The following is a 20,761-nucleotide window of genomic DNA, read 5'->3' on the forward strand; positions in this document are numbered from 1 at the left end:
CAGGATGTAATAGCCTTTTTGCTGTATGTTTTGCAGGATGTAGTAATCTACATTGACATTAGCTGGGCTGCAGTGCAGTCTACTCTAGATTTATGAAAATTTCAGAATGCCCACAGGCAGCTTTATTGAAATTCATATAGACTAATGTCTCAATGTATTTATCAGGAGTCTTATTAGCACAGGTCTTCACAATAAGCCCTGTTCACCAATGAATTCCCTTAATTGAGTTCCAAATTAAAAAGGATGATAATGGCAGATTGGATTATGATAGAAGCTTCCTGATAGCTTCCAGTGGAGTGGGTGTTAATATGTGTTACATATGATTGGAATCACACACACTAATTGGACATCTCCTGAATGAAAACCTTCCCTGATCATAAACTGAAGGTGTTGTTGAATGAAGATTTCAACAGGACACATGTTCTCTTATTTGCTCCTTCTACCTGTGGGAACCCTGACATTCTAATGAAGTAGACTTTCAATATATTGTTCCCCAAGTATTAAATACACGGTGATAAACTGACAGGTCCACTTAAATAGCACAATGACCCAATTTTTATATAAGAGTATGCTTGTGATTATACAAAAATCCCCTCAAGCAGCTTGAAAGGATTCAATAGCAACTGAAAAAAAAACTACTTGGGTCACTTTTCTCACTGTAGGCAATGTTGTTCTCCAGGTAGAAATGGGCTCCAGGTATTCAGCCAACAGCTGACCAGAGCTCTGGGGGAAGTGACGCCTTCGGAATCAAAAATCAAAATGACATTCTGGGTCCATAAACCCTGAGGAGAGGGTACTGACATGTAAGAACCAAAACTTTTCTTGATGCCACATTGTAAGAGCCTCCAATGCAGCAACTTCCATATCCTCCTCTTCAAACACAGGAATGGAGGGATTACCATCTGGAAATCCATTCCCCAGCTCAGCAAGTTACTTTCTTATAAGAGGTCAGGAGAAGTCTTCATAGGAATTCTAGAGCAAGAATCAACCAAAAGTAATCACTGACTAGACAGTTTTTGCACTCTCCAATCAGAAAATCCAAAATGGCCTCTGCCTGTGATATGCACCATTGGGATAATGTTGTGCTATTCATTCTGGACGGGGTCCTAAGAAGCCAGGTTGAATTTCGAGAAAATCGCACCAAGACAGAGGGTCCATGACTATCTCTATTTGTGTCTCTTATGGGACACAGCAGGGAAATAATGGAATCCGAAAGGATGGTCCTCACTTTATCAGCTTTTAATGAGATTTGTAGTGCAAGGTTTTTGGGGACACTACTGAGGCAGCAAGATCATAGTGGCATATTTTTACTGCTTTTAATACCTCAGTGCAGCATTAAAAAAAAATACGAAATCAGAGTCAGAAAAGAAAATCCAACCCTGGACATCAGGAAGATACTTAGCATCAGAGTGGAGCTTGGTTCCTTCATGTCTATGTAATTAAACTTACAGAAGAGGCCATAATCAGAAAAGGAATTCTTGGAGCTCCCCACCACAGAGGCACAAAAACTAAGTGCAGGCATTCCCACCCCTCACTGCACAAACAAAATTCAGCAAACCCAGGAGGCTATAAAACCTTCCCTGATTTGCATTGCTCAAGTGCTCATTCTAATAGTTGGGAAGCCTTGAAACAAGTCACAGACATTACGATGTTAATCTTTTATTCTAACTTACAATACAAGATTATAACTAGCACATATTCTCTAAGAATGTAAAGTTCATTGCACTAACCTCTTTATTTGAGCTCTCCAGAAAAGACCCTCCAAACATAGCTGCCATCCATTCACAGCTAGAAATCAACAAAGACTTGTGGCCATTAATACTCCCATCTTCTAATTTAAGCATTACATCTGCCATTGAAAAGGTAGAAAACACAATTGTTGCTAACATTGTAACTGTAAAAAAATCTAAATGTAAAACAGCACAGTCTAATTACTTTCTTCCAAGCAGTAATGACAAGAGATAATTGAATTTTGCATCTGGTACATGCTATAAATACTTGAGATCGTTAGTCCTCAGACACCATGGCACCAAGAATAAAATTATTAAAGCAAATTAATTTCTCAACATTCCATCCATTACCATGACTGATATTTAATATCATGTTCACTATTGAAGAAATAGAATTTTGCATGTACACAGGTATTCTCTGGAAACTGCACTATTTACTTTATGAAAGGTCAACTGTGTTGGTATGGGTTTTAAATTGTTTTGTTTAGTTCCTTGCAATGTTTAAATGAAACCAAAATGCGGCAGATGCTGGAAATCTGAAGTAAAACAACAAGAAAACGCTGGAGAAATTCAGCAGGTGGAGAGAGAAACAAAATTAACATTTCAAGTTCAAAGACTTTTCTTTGGAACCAAATATTTCCAAAGAGTCATATCAAAAGAAAGAGAGGAGGAGACTGTACACAACTAAGGCAAGCCGATCACTAGAAATCTAAGCACTGACACTATAGCTACAATGTTGAACCAAGCAGTTCTTTTGCACAACTTACTGGGGACAACGGTCTCATGGGCTGATACCTGTATGGTCTACATGGTATTCTTCATTTATATAAATGAAGTATAAGGGGTTCTTGAGGCACAGTGGCAAGATGGCCCAGGTTCAAGTCCTACCTACTGCAGATGATGTAACATCTCCAAACAGATTGCTTAAAACATCTATAAATGATGCCCGCACCTGGGGAATCAATGCCAGTCAGCATCTAGTGGTGCTATGTGAATGGATTCCTCTCCTCCCTCATTGATCTTATACAAAGAACAAAAGCAGAATAAACCAGCGGAGGAAGTCTCACATCAGGTCACTTCAGATTCAATTAGAAACAAACATACAATTAATACCACATTGCCTGTTCACACAGTTCTCATGAAAAACCAGATGGAAACCTAGTCTGCTTTATGTTGGGTAAGATCATAAAACATTAAAGTACACTTGCTCCTTTCAGCTTTACAAGCATGCTCAATAAGATCATGACTGATCTGCTTGCGGCCTAACCCCCATGATCAACAAGGGAATCAAGAAGGGGAGGCAGGAATAAGGGGAAACAAAAGTAGTACAAGCAGAAACATAAAAACTTACATTTAAAAAAAAATGCTTTTTAATATAATTAAACCACCCATGACATTTTACACAAACATATGGAAAAAACTTGACATTAAACCACATAAGGAAATATTAGGCCTGATGACCAAAACATAGGTCACTGAAGTAGATGCAAGAACCATTTTAAAGGAGGAAAGTAAATTAGCATGGTAGAGAAGAAATATATGGAGGAAATTCCAGAGCATAGGATCTAGGCAAGGCAAAGGCACAGACACCAATATATTTGATTAAAAGTGGGGATGCATGAAAGACCAGAATGAAAGACAAAACATCAAAACAAAAAGTTTTACAAATTCTGTTACCAGCTCAGACTGAATCAATAGACAATGAAGAATTATGTTACTTAAAATATGAACATAGCTGGCTAAACTTTAGATTTTTCCAAGTTGATTTTCTCCGAAATTAAACTTCTTCTTGCTGCCTGTTAGTCTAATATTAGAATTACTTATTGATAGTAAATGTAGTTACTTTCAAACATGACCTATACTTGTAGAATACTGATTTGAATTAATTTAACAGAGATAGACTAATGTTTTTTTGTAGGGCTGCAAGGGAATACACAGATGGTTAGAAGTTGCAAAACCTTACCAGAAAATGTTCCTTTTGCTAAGCATTCCTTTATTCGGTTTGCTTTCCTGACATGAAATGCTTTTGTGATCTCCTGATTCATAAAGGCTTCTTTATTTTGAATATTTTCAACCATCATACGCAAATCAAAAACTTCCAAAAGTTCTGCTATTTGTGCAATTCTCATCAGATCTTTCTCATTTTCATCCAGCTGTCCTGTGTAGAGAAATCGTAAAACAGCTTCGAAAGGCCCTGGCTGGATTGAATGGTCCATCTTAACAACTGTCATGAGACCCCTCCTCTTCATTACAGGGATTTCCAGGTCTTCTTCATGGATATGGTTAAAGGCTTTGCTCCAGGAAGTTAGTGATCTTCCTGATGGTGTTCCCTTCATTTCTGAAGATTCATCCTCTTGTATATTCATTTTCAAAGTGCTATCACTCTTAGATGTTCTCAGAATGGATGGTGTAGAACCAACACTGAACTCACTATTGTCACCATCTGTGTCAAGGCTTGAAGTCCTCATCAAATGGTCTTGGCCTAGTTTTACTTGTTTCTCATTCTCATTGTGTATCTGAGATTCAGCAGTTAGATCCAACAAAAACAGGTCATAAAATTTTGATGAAGAGGTAGCCAGGTATACCTTGTGAGCATAGATTTTAACCTGGTTCTGGAGTATAAACATAACATCAGCACACAGTGGATTGTCGAGCAGATGGCTGGGTTTAAAAGCACTCACTGGATTATCTGGAATTTTCATGACTGGAGGTGGTGGTTTAGGTGGTAGGAATGGAGCCTGCAGTAAAGGCTTCTGCACCTTCTTTAAATGAGATTTCCAGAATTGAAGATGGCGCCTAGAAATCAGTGCACCTCTGACGGCATTATCAAATACATCCTTGATGCCAAACTGATCAAACACACTTGTTTCATAATAGGGAATTCCAAGTTCTTTGGCTACTTCTCGGCCCTTTTCAGGAGGTAAAATGTCATTGGGTCTTATTGGTCTAGGGTATAAAACACAACATAAGGTAATTATTTCAATTGCAAATTTGCTGACACAACAGCTACCTGTTTTTAAAACATTGAAGAAATTTCTCATGGTACATAAACTGCAAGATTCTTTTTCTTTTACAAAAGCTCTTGCTTACTGTTAGTAGTGATATCTATTTCATCAATGGAAGCTAAATATATTCATTTAAATGAAAATCCTCGTCACATTTGACAGTTACAAGATGTCATGTGAGTTAATGAACTTCTAAAAGATATATAGCTTTGTTAGGAAGCTTCTGCTATTCAACCCAAAATATCAGTATTGATATTTATCCTCCACATATCATTTCCTCAACCATAAACAATAAAACAAAATCCTCTTCCCTGGATAGAATGGAAAGGTATTTATATTCTCTTAAGTACAGCACTACTTTTGCAATGCAAAATGTTGAGCAGTTTCTCAGTCTGCTCTCTATTGGTGAACAATATATTGCTACACCAAACAATGCAGTACTGTTATACAAGAGAAAGAGCACATTTCACAAACTAGAGTTGTGTAAATTTAAACTAATGATAAGTAATGTGTATTTATTGATTAAATAGCCAAAGTGCAAGCTATATTAATATTCAGGTGAAAGGCAAATTGCAACATTATAAAAGTGCGTGCGAAACAAATGATCCAAAATCTTTTCAGAAGGCATTTTAGATTGCTTCTCAAACATTGGAGACTAAACATAGTTTGAGAGTAAATAAGAATAAGCCACCTTACACAAAGAAAAGGGACAAAGGCTCAGTCCAAGTAGAGAAGGGCATCATGATAGGTAGCAACATATTTAGATTAGAAACTGTGAAAATCAAATGAAGCTGTTTGTACCATATAACCAAAACTCTTTAAAACAAAAAAAATCCACAAATACATTTTGAAGTTTTAGATTAAAAGCATATTGTGAAAATCTCAGCCTCATAACCCTGGTGTTTAATGAATTCCCACTCCCAACTGGAAAGAATGTATTTATGCTTCCTGAAACACAACACTTGTTTTTGGAATATCATACACTGCACATGCTTACCGTGGTAAACAGTAAACCTGATTTCTATTATTGAATATTTCACTAATGAATGCTGAAAAATACACCTTGAACTATGTATAAAGTAGTTAGTATTGCAAAAAACTGAAATTACATTATTCAGTGGAAGTTAGTATGACAAATGAAGTATTACAGTAATATAGGAACAACTTCTTTTTAAGTTGTCAATAGAGATGTACTTAGTACAGAACAGGCATGTTACCATCTGACCTATGGGGATCTAAATGTGCCATCCTGATGCAACAAAGAGAAAGGACAAGTGGAGTGTCAATAAATTTCAGATTAGCAACATGATTAACTACAGTATAAAAATGTATCATCTTCCAAGCGCTTCTTTCAAATGGCTTGTAAGATTCATGCATCTTTCACTCCACTTTCTAGCTGGTCTCAAACAAGTTAGCCATTAAGCTCTAGGTGATTCCATCAGCAGATTTCTCCTAACTACTGACTATAAAAGCTTACTCAGTTTAGTTGAGGCTTATGTTCAAGCCACACTGAAAACCTGAGTAACACACTTAACTTCCCTGTTTCCAAATAAAAATTCACCATAAATACATTTTTGGCCCTTGTTGAGCAAATTGCAACAATCCCATTAAAAGGGGATTGCTTTGGCTCTATTCTGTTTAGTGTAAGTCGGTGAGCTTGTAATGTAACTGCCATGTATTGTCAAAATTCATCAAAATTGTTTTGTGTCTAAAGTACATCAAAGGACTCCCAATTTATGTATATTGGTGAGGCTCATGCCTATTTCTGCCTGGAGCACCAGATGCCTAATTCAAGACCCCTTCCAAAATTGTATCAGAAGCAAAACTAATCAGACTTTAGCCAGAAACTTCAAACTTGGTAAGTTCCATCTTCCTAACATCCTGTTCGATCCGAAACAAGACTTGATCAAGTTAAATTAACACTTAAAACTATATTATGTGGCTTCAAATGTATAGAGAAATTCAAATGAAAAATTGGTTGTCATCTGTAAGTTTAAGCAAATTGTTTTGACATTGTGACTGAAGAGTCACTAGTGCATGTAACAACCTAGATAAAAGCCAGATTTACACAGACCAGTTGTTACGTGAGAGCAGGCAGGTTGTGAGGCAGCCAGGATTAAGTAATTTGGTTTATAAATCGATAACTGGCTTAGGCGTCTCTCAAAGAATGCAGGGATATTTAATTCAGAGACTGAATAAATGCCAAAAATAACTTCTATTATGGTCAGCTGACAAAGGCAATCAAGTCATCAAAAGGTCAAGTGAATTTGCTCCTACCTATTTTTATTAATAGAATTGGTTGAAAGTCTTTATTGCATGACAATTAGAAGATTCAAATTCATCTTCAAAACCAGCTTCTTTAAATTTTAAAGAAAAAGTTGATATACACTAAAGAGGATCTTCCAAACTCCTCACTGCACTACTTAATTCTACAGTCAGCAATTTTCACCACTGCCAGAAATAAGTCCACTCATATTTAAACATATTTATCAAACAGGACAGTGGAATTGTCAGTCTAATATTTTATCTAAAGAATAGCAGTCTGACAGTTCAAGACCATGTGCTCCAGTCTCTGGAGTGGGATCTAAATCAACAAACTCTACCTCGCACACAAAATTACTACAGCTAACACCACTGAAGACCAGATTTAGCTACCCTTGACTGTTTCCACAGTACCTTGGTGATAGGCCTTTTAACCCTTCTAACCATCCTATGCATCTAACCCTTGTCCTTTAAACCCAGTCTCATCAAATCACCTCCTCCATTCTTCCAGTTTTCTCTCGTGACCTAATCCAGCAAGCTTCTGACCCAGACACAAGAGACCAACATGACAGTGAAATCTGACACTTAATATAAGGAATGTCCAAGGTACTTCATAGATGGCTGCAGGACAAGTGAAAATATGGGCATTATACCAGAGAGAAATTAGGAGCACGGATTGAAAAAGAACCTTAATTACTGCTTTTGAGAAGATCTTTTAAAAATGGAGGGAGACAAAACAGTTTAGGGAAGGAATCTGAGGGGGTAAGACAAGTGAGGCTGAAGGTTTTGCTGCCAATAATGGGGTAAGGAAGGAAAGTGGAAAGAGACTGGACTCAGGAAAATGAAAACTTTAGGAACAGCAAGGAACATTGGATCCAGAGATGCAGGCAGTGCTAGAAGACTGCCAAAAAAACCTATGAACAAGTAACTTAATTTCTATTATACATACAACCTCTAATGTCACTCAAAATCATTTGTCATGCTGTTTATCCAACATCAATACTGGATGAGCAAAATGTTTTGCTAATTAAAAAGATTAGAATGACCAAAGCTATTTTTTCATTAGTCCCTATCACAAACACTCTTCCCTAGCCACAGACTCCATCCTTCGTCCTTCTTATTGTCTTAAGCTGTTGTCTCCTATTTGATCGTGAGCGGAGCTCAGCCTCTGGCCTTACACCCTTTCCAACAGTTAAAGCTATCGAGCTCCAGTTCCATTATTCATACTTCCATCCTGCCTTACTTCATCAGCTACTGAAACCCTCATCCTTGTATCTGTTATGTCAAATTCAAGTATTCTAATGTTGTCATAACTTGAACCATCAGTAAACCTGATCAGATTCAAAATTTGGCAGTCTGCATCGTAAGCTGCACCAAATTTCATTAACCCATTAACATCATTATGACTTACATTGGTTCTCAGAGATGCATGCCCCAATTTTAAAATTTGTGGGGTTTTTTTCCCCCAGATTACTGCACGGCCTTAACCCCTCCTCATCTCTGCATAATCATTCAACCAGCATCTTTACTAATTCTTTTTGCTTCTGCACAGTGCACCACAGTGAAAACAAGAAGCAAAAATCAATACTGCAAATGGTAATCACCCTCTGAATGGCTACCCCACGCACAGCCTCACGTCGCCGCTATCTCCACAATCTCCTGGAAGTTCTGAGTGTCCACAACTCTGTTCAGTTGTGCAGCAGATTTTAATTGTTGTACTAATAATAATAGTAAATTCAGCTGCCTGGACTCTAAATCATTTTGCTTTTCTCAGATGTTCTTAAAATCTACCCTGATGATTTTCAGTCAACTCTTCTACTGTACTTTGACAACAGTCTTGTGAACTGTATTGGAACATTAAATTTAGACCTGTAATATAAAGTCGTTATTGTCATTGCACAATGGTGAAGAAGCCTATAAATGACAATGTTAGCATTTGGCTCATGGAATGACCCTTACTGAAAAATATCTTCGTGATAATGAAGATTTACCATTTTTGCATCAAATACTAATCAGCAGTTTCTGTGCTTTCTTGTTCATGATGCTCCTTGAGGTAATGTCCAAACAGCCTACTGACACATGAAAGTAAAGCACCATAGTCATCTAGTAGTTCTTAGGAGAATTAAAGGCAACCATGGCACATATGGTGTTGAGAATGCTGAGTGTTCCATTCCAAAGCTAGTTGTTTTGGAATGTACTGAAGGCATTGAGCACCTACTCAAATGCTTGCCTAGCATATATTTTGGTGTTCTGGAGAAACTTGGATTAACTTTTGAGGTGAACGAGTCCCATTAGTTTTACTGCAAATTAGTTTTCCTGCATAAAGAACTTCATTTTTGTTATCTGCAAGCTTTGAAGTATCCCCCTGCACACCAAGATCTAGGTCATTAGCATATGTCAAGAAAAGAAAGGGTCCCAATACTGATCCCAGGTAAATGCTACTACAAACCTTCCTCCAGTCTAAACATCAGCCATGTTGCTAGTGACCCTTTTATTCGATGACCTATAACTTTTTTTTCCATTGTAGTGTGGCACTGTATCAAGAACCGGCTGAAAGTCCATGTATACCACATCAACAGTTTTACTCTCATTGAAACTTTCTATAACCTCTTCAAAAAAACTCCAAGTTAGTTAAACATGATTTCCCTTTTAGAAATTCATGCTGACTTTTCCTGATCAAGCCACTTTTTCTGTGTAACTATTAATTCTATCCCCAATAATTGTTTCTAGAAGCTTCCCTGTCACTGACTTCCTACTGCTCATACCATCCTATATATCAAAGCTGGGTTCCTGGAAAGATCAATATGTTTTATCAAAGCAGTAGAACCAATTAGATAAGCTAGAGGGACAAAAAAAAATGGAGCAGACGGGAGGTCTGTTTCAAAATGGCGCCATGTCTTTTTCATATTCTTATTAGATTAGACGAGATTACTTTCTTTGGCCCAACAAGTCCACACCGACCTGCCGAAGCGCACCCACCCAGACCCATTCCCGTACGTTTACCCCTTCACCCAACACTACGGGCAATTTAGCATGGTCAATTCACCTAACCTGCACATTTTTGGACTGTGGGAGGAAACCTGAACACCCAGAGGAAACCCACACAGACATGAGGAGAAGTCAGTCGCCTGAAGCGGGAATTGAATCCGGGTCGCTGGCGCTATGAGGCAGCAGTGCTAACCACTGTGCCACATGTGTCAGGCTCACCAGTCTATAGTTCCCTGGCTTTTCTTTAAAGCCTTTCTTAGATAGTGGCACCACATTTGCCAAACTCCAATCTCACAGCACCTCACCTGTGACCATCGATGATACAAATATCTCAGCAAGGGCTCCAGCAATCACTTCACTAGCTTCCCACAGAGTTCTAGGGCACACCTGGGGATTTATCCACCTATACGCATTTTAAGACAGCCAGCACCACCTCCTTTGTAATATGGACATTTTTCAAGATATCACCATCTACTCCCCAGATTCTATATCTTTCATGTCCTTCTCCACAGTAAACACTGATGCAAAATACTCGTTTAGTATCTCCTGTGGTTCCACACATTGGCTGCCTTGCTGATCTTTGAGGGGCTTTATTCTCTCCTAGTTACCCTTCTGTCCTTAATGTATTTGTAAAATACCTTTGAATTTTCCTTAACCCTATTTTCCAAAGCTATCCCATGTCCCCTTTTTACCCTCCTGTCTTGCCTCTTAAGTTTACTCCTACTGCCTTTATACTCTAAGGATTCCCTCGATCTCTGCAGTCTATACATGCTCCCTTCTTTTTCTTGACTAAAATCTCAAGTTCTCTAGTCATCCAGCCTTTACCTATACCTACCAGCCTTGCCCTTTACCTTAACAGGAACATACTGTTTCTGAACTCTCGTTATCTCATTTTTGAAAGCTTTCCATATTCCTATACCTACCAGCCTTGCCCTTTATCTTAACAGGAACATACCGTTTCTGAACTCTAGTTATCTCATTTTTGAAAGCTTCCCAGTTTCCAGCCGTCCCTTTACCTGTGAACATCTGCCCCCAATCAACTTTTAAATGTTCTTGCCTAATACCATCAATTCCTCCCCCACATTCTTTATTATTAATGAGATGTTCAAAGGATCTTCCATTGTAAAGATTGATTTTAAATATGTTTAACTCCTCTCCCATTTTCTTGTTCCCCATAATTATGCTCCAGATTCATTTTCTGTGAGGCCAATGTTCACTTTGATCTCTCCCTTTCTAAAATAAAAAGCTCTGGTTGTCAGTTAGTCCTCCTTTGCTAGATTCTGAATTTATCTCAGTTTTCATTGACTTTTGCCTTTTTCTTTCAACTTAATACTCTCCATAACTTCCTTGGTTAGCCATGGTTGATTTCTCTCTGAATGACTGAGATAATCTTTGTCAATCATCCAATAGCTTTAATTTTTTTAAGCTCATTATGAACGGTCTTTGAAAGTCATTATATCCATTAACTCCTTCCCAATTGTTCTCTTCTACCTCCAATTCACTCAAATGATGAAAGCTCTTATTTGTTTTCTAGTTTTCAATTCGGAGTCATCCACACCTGAAATATTAATCAATCAATCAATCAGTCTTTTATTCAGATCTGTATATAGGTAGCAAATTTGCCTGTCTTTTTTAAACAAATTACACATTGCAAGACTAGAAAGCATGCTATTCAGTTAACAAGATGACCTAAATAGCAACAGCTTGAAAAGATCTCATGTCTATAGACTCTACACTTAACAGGGAAATGTCCAATTTCACACTCTTACCTACCAAGAGTGCACATTGGAAACTTAGGCATAAACGAGAACATTTTACTTCATACATAGCTTCATTTCTGGTATACAAGCTAAATTTTCCAGTTTGTACAATCACCCAGTCTGACCTACATGTGACTCCAGACCACATCAGTGTACTTGACACTGGACTCATAAATGGCCCTAGCAAGCCAATCAGTTCAAGAGCAATTAGGCACAGATACAAATCCTGGCCTCATAAGTGGCACACATATCCCACGATATAGAAAACAAGTCTCACATTCACTTATAGGCGAGGCATAAGAGGAGCTTAAAAGGAAACTCTGGAGGTGTTGAAATCATTGGCAACAAGACTAAGCCCTAGAAATGATTTGGAGATGCCGGTGTTGGACTGGGGTGTACAAAGTTAAAAATCACACAACACCAGGTTATAGTCCAACAGGTTTAATTGGAAGCTCCGAAAGCTAGTGTGCTTCCAATTAAACCTGTTGGACTATAACCTGGTGTTGTGTGATTTTTAACTTTGTAAGCCCTAGAAAAGTTTGGACCTTCCAATATTGAGAGAAGTCATATGAGAAAGAAATCTAGGGAGCTATGAAATATTAAATGGAATAGAATAAGAAAACTATGGAGTGCCAATACAGTTAAACCTTAATGCAGAGCAAAGGGACCTCAGCACTAACAGGTGGAAAACAAGCACAGGATTGAAGTCAGAAATATTTCTTGCAAAAATGATCAATTGCTGGAATGATAATTACTCATGGAGGTAGTGGAGACAAAATCTGCAATCATTAGATCAGCAGTTGAGCACTTTTGATCAGAAAAGGATGAGTTACAAGGCCCTCCATAGTTTATATTTCCCTTTGTGTAACAGCCTGAAAAGTAAACATTGGAAGAAGCAGTATCAATAAACCTATGAAGATGTTGGAAAGTTTTAAGATGTATGTATTTGAATGGAGATGCTGGCTTAAGAAAATATCATATGGGACTAGATCACAATGTTTTCTTCCAGTATTGGATATTCTTGAATCACAATGGACTTGTTTGAAGACATGGTGCAAAATTATCCAAGCACCACTCCTGTGACATATGAGGCTCATAACTCTCCTATAAAATGAGTCTTGCAAGGTTGAACAGAAAGTAAACCACAGAGACTTCATCTGTGGCTTGTGACAGACAAAGCCCATTCATCTGGCACAGCCCTATGGAGGAAGCCACTTCAGAGTGAGTCTTTTTCCAAGGATTGTACTGCATACATTCTGCTTGAAGTTTCTCTTAGCTACACCAATATTTTTATTGGACAGAGAGCAGCATCACAAAGGATTGGTGCTTCTTCAGCTCAAAGATAAAGTCATGGATGATTCATATGCAGAAATATAAAAAATTGCATTTTTTATAGTTGAGGTAAAGACAAAGAAAAGTGAAAGGAAGAACACTCAAATTAGTTAAATAATTAACAGACATTTGCTAACTGCACTACAATATTAGGGTTTATTACATATTATGCAAATTATACTGGTAATTGGCAATGTGAAGTAATAGAGGCAGAAATGATCATTTATAAAATGAAAAATTACCACAGCCAGGAACAGTAGGCAAACAGCTCCTTGTTCTAAAGGATTCAATTGCGGGGCACCTTCAATTCTGCACAGGCTCCTTTTTTCTTAAGTCGAGTCTTTCAAAATGAGTCTTGTTATTAAACTTAATGTTTTTTTGGCTTGGCGATTTGTTATCAGTTGATTTGCTTCCTATAATCTTCAGTTTTTCCACCAGTTTTCTTTGCAATGCGCCTACCTTTTTATTTGTTTCATTAGCTAACTGCTGGGGATTTAGTAGCTAGAATATATTTTGGCAGTTAGATTGAAACACTGCCAAACTGGCTTCCTGTGTATTTCTGTATTCAGCACCAATCTCTGTTCTTTCCCAACTTACATACCATCTGCATGGTCCAGTGGCTCATTACGTTTGTTGCTATATACTGAATCTGCATATTAATTTTCTGCCATTAGAAAGGCAACTCACTTGATGTGCAACAACCTGAGTCAAAACTTTACGTAAGTATTAGAATTATGCTATGTGGATTTTTACTGAAATACATGCGCCTGTTATCAAGATATTTACAGCTCAAGTATCATATAGTACCTTGCTAAGGGGCGGCGTGCACGATTTACAGCCTCAAGATCAGCATAACGCAAGTCCAACTGACAGCCAACTAAGACAACAGGTGTTCGTGGACAAAAATGCTTGATTTCAGGAAACCACATTGTTCTTACATGGTTAAGTGAATTGGGGTTAGCAATTGAGAAGCACAGGACCACCACATCAGACCTGAAAACAAAACATAAAGATTGTAACTGGTTAATTTGAATGCTGATAAGCAGTTTTTCACCTTATTAAGACTATTTACATGTTGCTTTCAGCAGTGTGTAACATCTCCTTCCACGCAAAACTGATGACATACTGCAAATGAGTAGAGAATGATACTGAAACACAAATCTAGTCATGCACTTCCTCCTGGTAGTACCAGAGCTAACTTTGCTACATTACCTCATGTGATATGTCCACAATGCTTGTATGAGTTAGTTTCCTGGAGGCAGTATTTACTTTGGATCTCATTCTCTGTACAAAATGTTAATAAAAACAAATGTTTGAATTATATTTTGGGTTTGAAAATGAACACTTACATGTCGCATTATTTTTAGATTGAATAAAATATTTTTCCATGTTAATGTTACTTTAATTGATCATCCAGCTGCCATAACTGCCTCAGGCTTCTATTATTTTGGTGAATAAATCTTTTTTTTTAAGATTAGATTCGATTAGATTACTTACAGTGTGGAAACAGGCCCTTCAGCCCAACAAGTCCACACCGATCCTCCGAAGAGCAACCCACCCAGACCCATTCCTCCATATTACCCCTTCACCTAACACTACGGGCAATTTAGCATGGCCAATTCACCTAACATGCACATTTTTGGACTGTGGAAGGAAACCGGAGCACACAGAGGAAACCCACACAGACACGGGGAGAAATGTGCAAACTCCACACAGACAGTTGCCTGAGTCAGGAATTGAACCCACGTCTCTGGCACTGTGAGGCAGCAGTGCTAACCACTGTGCCACCCATTAATTTGATTAAGTACTTTTCTGTAAAATAATAGGCATAACAATAACACCTTAAGTCAAACTTATTAAAATATTACATAACTGGAATAAATTGTCAAAATAAATATAATCATGACAAAGCTACATTACAAGCTTTCATTTTGAAATGATCAGTCTCATTATTGATGGCCTAAGTAAAAAAAAAGTAAAGATCCCAGAACAGATCTCTGCAAAGCACTAGTCACCGAGCTCCAGGCTAAATACTTTCCATCCACGACCATGTCTTCTAAGGGCCGGTCAATTCTGTATTCAAAAACCAAATTTCCCTGTATCCCACGTCTCTTTACTTTCTGAATGAGCCTACCACGGGCAACTTCATCAAATGCCTTGCTAAAAATCATGTAAACTACATCCACTGCTCTAGCTTCAATGTATTTTGTCACATCCTCAAAGAATTCAACAAGACTTGTGAGGCATGACTTGCCTCTCATAAAGCCATGCTGACTATCTTTAATTAAGCTATGCTTTTCCAAATAATCATAAATCATGTCTCTCAAAATTCTCTCCTATATTGTGTCCACCACTGACATAAGACTGATTGATCTGTGATTCCCAGGGTTATCCCTATTCCCTTTCTTGAACAAGGGAATAACATTTGCTATCCTCCAATCATCTAGTACTACTCCAGTGGACAGCGAGGACGCAAAGATCATTGCCAAAGGCGCAGCAATTTCTTCCCTCGTGTCCCATAATAACCTTGGGTATATCCCGTCCAGCCTAGGGAATTTATCTATCCTCATATTTTTCAAAATTTCCAGCACATCCTCCTTCTTAATATCAACCTATTCAAGTGTTTCAGCCTGTTTCACACTGTCCTCACAAAACGAGAAGGTCTCTTTCAAAAGTGAATATTGAAGCAAAGCATTAATTAAGGACCTCTCATACCTCCTCCAAATCCAGGCACAAGTTCCCTCCACTATTCCTGATCCACCCTCCCCTCACTCTGGCCATATGCTTGCTCCTCACATAAGTGTAGAACGCCTTGGGGTTTTCCTTAATTCTATCTGCCATGGCTTTGTCATGCCACCTTCTAGCTCCAAGTCCATTCTTCAATTCCTTCCTGGCCACCTTGTAACCCTCTAGACCCCTGTCTCATTCTTGCTTCCTCAGCCTTATGCAAGCTTCCTTCTTTCTCTTGACTAGATGTTCCACATCACTTGTCAACCAAAATTCCTTCATCCTACCATCCCTTCCTTGCCTGAGAGGGACAAACCTATCCACCTCTCGCAGCAAGTGCTCCCTAAACAGCCTCCATATTCCTGTCATGCATTTTCCTGAGAATATCTATTCCCAATTTAGGCACCCAGCTTCTGCCTAATTCTCCCTTCCCCAATTAAATACTTTCCTCTACCATCTGCTCCCATCTCCCTCTGTGTGTATAGTAAAGGTCAGGGAGTTGCGATCACTATCCCACTGAGAGATTTGACACCTGAACAGGTTCATTGCCAAGCACCAATCCAATATGGCCTCCTCTCTAGTAGGCCTATCTATATATTGTGTCAGGAATCTTTCCTGGACACACCTGGCAAAGTCTGTTCCATCCAAACTATATGCATTAAGGAGGTTCCAATCAATATCAGGGAAGTTGAAATCACACATAACTGTTACTTCTGCACCTTTCCAAAATCTGCCTCCCAATCTGTTCCTCCATCTCTCTGTAGCTATTGGGGTGGGGTGGGGGTGTATAGACAACAACTAATAAAACGACTGCTCCTTTCCTGTTTCTGACTCAGTTGCCGAACCCTCTTCGACAACTTCCCTTTCTGCAGCTAAGATACCATCCCTGAATAGCAATGCCACTCCCCCACCTCTTATCTCCCTCCCTATTCCATTTGAAATATCTAAACCCCAGAACATCCAACAACCATTCCTGCCCCTGTGATATCCAAGTCTCCATAATGGCCACAATATTGTAGCTCCAAGTACTGATCCAGGATCTAAGTTCAACACCCTTATTCCTGACTTCTTGCTTTAAATTGACCCATCACACTGATTGCAACTTTACCCGATCAACTGTCTATCCTTCCTCACAGACTCTCTGCATGCTGCATTTGCCTGCTCACCAGCAACCCCATCCTCTGACCCAAAGCTCTTATTCCCATCCCCCTGCCAAACTAGTTTCAACCTCCCAAAGAGCTCTAGCAAACCCAGGGTATTGTTACTCCTCAGTTCAGCTGCAATCCATCCCCCTTGTACAGGTCTCAACTTCCCCAGAAAAGTATCCCAATGATCCACATAACTGAAACCCCTCCCCCTTCTACACCATTTATGCAGCCACAAGATCAGCTACACTCACTCTCTGTTCCTAACCTCACTAGCATGTGGCACCAGTAGCAATCCTAAGATTACTACCCAGCTCATCCTGCCTTTTAGCTTCCAAGCTAACTCCCTATATTCACTTTTCAGGTCCTCATCCCTTTTCCTAGCTATATAATTGATACCAAGGTGTACCATAACTTCCAGCTGCTCACCCTCCACCTTCAGAGGGCAGTTAAGAGTCAGAGTCAGAGTCAATCATGTTGCTGTGGCTTAAAGGACGATATGAATTTGATGGGTTTTTCTACAATCAACAACAGTTTCATGGTCATCACTTGGCTCTTACTTACACTTTTATTAAATTCAAATTCCACCATTTGCTATGCTGGGATTTGAACTCATATCTCCAGAACATTACCTGGGTCGCTGGATTAACACTCTAGCAGTAATACCACTAAACCATCGCCTCCTCACTCACACTCCACTATTTAATACAATCATAGCTGAACTTGGGCTTCAACTCCACCTTCCTGCCTATTCCTCAGATTTGTGAGGGACCAAAAACTTGTCAATCTCAGCCTTAGGCAGGCTCAACAATGAAGCGCACACATCCTTCTGGGAGGTAGAAAACTCCACTGTATCACACTCATTTGAGTGAAGTAATTTCTTCTCATCTCAGTCCTAAATGATTGGCCTCTTCTCGAGTTAATTCAGCTTCATCACCAGTAAACCCACTCATCCCAGGAACAACTTTAATGAACCGCTGCCATTCCACCTCCAATACAAATATATAAATTTGTAACTTGAGACCAAATCTGTACACAGATTTCCAGATGTGCTCTCACCAAAACACTGGACAATTTCAGCTAGATCTCTATTCCTGAACTGCAATTCCTTTGCAATAAAGGCTAACATGCCATTTACCTTCCTAATTGCTTGCACCACTTGCATTCTGAACCTCTCCATTACAAAAAGTTGTTTGAACATAACCCAAAAGATACAGCATTTTTAAAAATCTGCTTTTCTATTCTTGCAAACAAAGTGACTAACATCATACTTCTCTACATTATACTCCATCTTCTGTCTTATTCCCTATTCAAGTCATTTGTCAATATCATACTCCTCAGACTGTGGAGGCTTTGGACAGTCAAGAGATAGGTTAATACCACTAGTCCTTCCAGCAAAATATTTAGAGGTATTTTTAATGGGCCTGTTCAAAGATGCTATGATGCACCTCCGGAGCAGATGGGACTTGAAACCAGGCTCTGACAGAGTGTACGGTTGGTCCAATTAGATCCCTGAGCAATGGCAATCACAGGATGTTAGTGGTGAAATTCAGTGATTGTAACATTTAGATTCTATTGTTAGCGCTGGTCACTGATGTTACTTGCCACTTATCAACTCAAGCCTGATGTGGTCCAGGCCCTGTTACATGCAGGTACAGCTCCTTTCAGTGTCCAGGAATTGTGAACGGGAATTATGAATATTGCGTAACCAGCAATGAACATCTCTGCTTCTGATTGATGGCGGAGGGTAGGTCATTGATGAAGTAGCTGAAGACGGTTGAGCCCAGCTCACTACTTCTGCTGTGATGTCCTGGAGTGGAGATGATTTGGCCTCCAAATCTGTTCTGGAAGGAGGAGCAGAACTTGCTTCACAACATCCCAGGTGCATACAAGACTGTCTTCAACCAATTACAAACCTCACAAGAATGTTTCTACTGCTGTTTCAAAAAATGCCAGACAATTCTCTGATTGAAGGAACAGCTAAAATAAAATCAATGAACAACTTAGCATGTTCAGAGAATGACAAAGGATAACACACAGTGCTCTAGCAGAGTCATGTTCCTTTCATTCTAAGACAGAAGCATCCGAAGTACCAGGGTAAAGTAAAGGTGCGAGTGTCATGGAGCTATACAGATTGGATACAGACCCTTCAGTCCAACTTGTCCATGCCCATAACCCTCTAAACCCTTCCTATTCATATACCCATCCAGATGCCTTTTAAATGTTGTAATTTTACCAGCTTCCAACATCACCTCTGGCAGCTCATTCCATACATACAACACCCTCTGCGTGAAAAAGTTGTCCCTTAGGTCCTTTTTAAATCTTGCTCCTTAAACCTTAAAATTATGCCCTCTGGTTTTGGACTTGCCCCTATCCTGGGGAAAAAACCTTGGGTATCCACCCTATCAATGCCCCTGATGATTTTATAAACTTCTATAACGTCATCCCTCAGCCTCTAATGCTCTAGGGAAAAATAGCCCTAGCCTATTCAGCTTCTCCCCAAAGCTCAAACCCTCCAGCCCTGGCAACATCCTTTTAAATTATTTCTAAACCCTTTCAACTTTTACAACATCCTTCTTATAGCTGAGAGTCCAGAATTGCAAACAATATTTCAAAAATGGCCTAACATCTTGTACAGCTGCAACATGACCTCCCAACCCCTATACTCAAAGCACTGACCAATAAAGGCAAGCAACCAAAAGCCTTCTTCACTACCCTGTCTACTTGCGACTTCACTTTCAAGGAAATATGAACATGCACTCCAAGGTCTCTTTGCTCAGCAACACTCCCCAGGACCTTACCATTGAGCATACAAGTCCTGCCCTAATATGCCTTTCTAAAATGCAGTACTTCACAATTAAATAAATTAAACTCCATCTGCCACTCCTCGGTTCACCAGCCCATCTGATCAAGGTCCCATTGTACTCCGAGGTAACCTTTCTGGCTGTCCATTCCACCACCAATTTTTGTGTCATTTGCAAACTTATTAACCACTTCTCCTTTGTTCATTTGAAATCATTTTATGTAAATGACAAAAAAAGCAATGGACCCAGCACTGACCCTTCTAGCAGACCATTCGTCACAGGTTTCCAGTCTGAAAAGCAAGCTCCAGCACCACCACAACCTTCTGTCTCATACCTTCAAGCCAGTTCTGTATCCAAATTGCTAGTTCTCCCTGTATTTCAAGTGATTTAATCTTGCTAAGTAGTCTATCATGCAGAACCTTGTTAAATGCCTTGCTGAAGTCCACATAGATCATGTCCGCCACTCTGCCTTCATCAACTTTCTTCATTGCTTCTTCAGAAAAAAAATCTCAATCTAGTGAGACATAATTTTCCACGCACAGAACCAAACTGACTATCTCCAATCAGTCTCTGCCTTTCCAAATACATGTAAATCCTGCCCCTCAGGATTCCTCTCCAACAACTTGCCCACCAGTGATGTCAGGCTCACCGGTCTATAGTTCCCTGGATTTTCCTTAACACTTTTCTGAAATAGTGGCACCATGTTTGCCAACCTCCAGTCTTCCAGCATCGCCCCTGTGGCTAGCAATAATGCAAATATCTCAGTAAGGGGCTCAGCAATCACTTCCCAACTTCCCACAAAGTTCTAGGTTTCACTTGCTCAGATCCAGAGATTTTTTCACCTTTATGCATTAAGATGTCTACTACCATCTCCTCTTTAATATGGTTACTTTTCAATATGTTGAGATTTATTTTCCCATGTACTATATCTCCATATCCATATCCACATAAAATACGGATGCAAAATACTCATTTAGTATCTCCTCCATCTCCTGCACTTCCTCACAT

General features: G+C 39.1%; 1 protein-coding gene across 6 annotated transcripts in view; it reads right to left on the minus strand.

The window, feature by feature from the left end:
* Positions 1-20,761, minus strand: part of rhobtb1 (Rho related BTB domain containing 1) — a 90,620-nt gene that overhangs the window by 15,488 nt on the left and 54,371 nt on the right. For 5 of the 6 annotated variants that reach the window (XM_072557917.1, XM_072557919.1, XM_072557918.1 and 2 more), the window contains exons 4-6: positions 13,885-14,070; positions 3,694-4,676; positions 1,731-1,849 (exon numbers count right to left, since the gene is read on the minus strand). In XM_072557917.1, the coding sequence (XP_072414018.1) occupies positions 1,731-1,849; positions 3,694-4,676; positions 13,885-14,070 (1,288 nt within the window). Of the gene's footprint in view, positions 1-1,730; positions 1,850-3,693; positions 4,677-13,884; positions 14,071-14,289; positions 14,362-20,761 lie in introns of all 6 variants that reach the window. The other variant, XM_072557920.1, reaches the window with a different exon arrangement.

The sequence above is a fragment of the Chiloscyllium punctatum genome, chromosome 38 (genome assembly GCF_047496795.1).
Source record: "Chiloscyllium punctatum isolate Juve2018m chromosome 38, sChiPun1.3, whole genome shotgun sequence".
Lineage (NCBI taxonomy): Eukaryota > Metazoa > Chordata > Chondrichthyes > Orectolobiformes > Hemiscylliidae > Chiloscyllium > Chiloscyllium punctatum.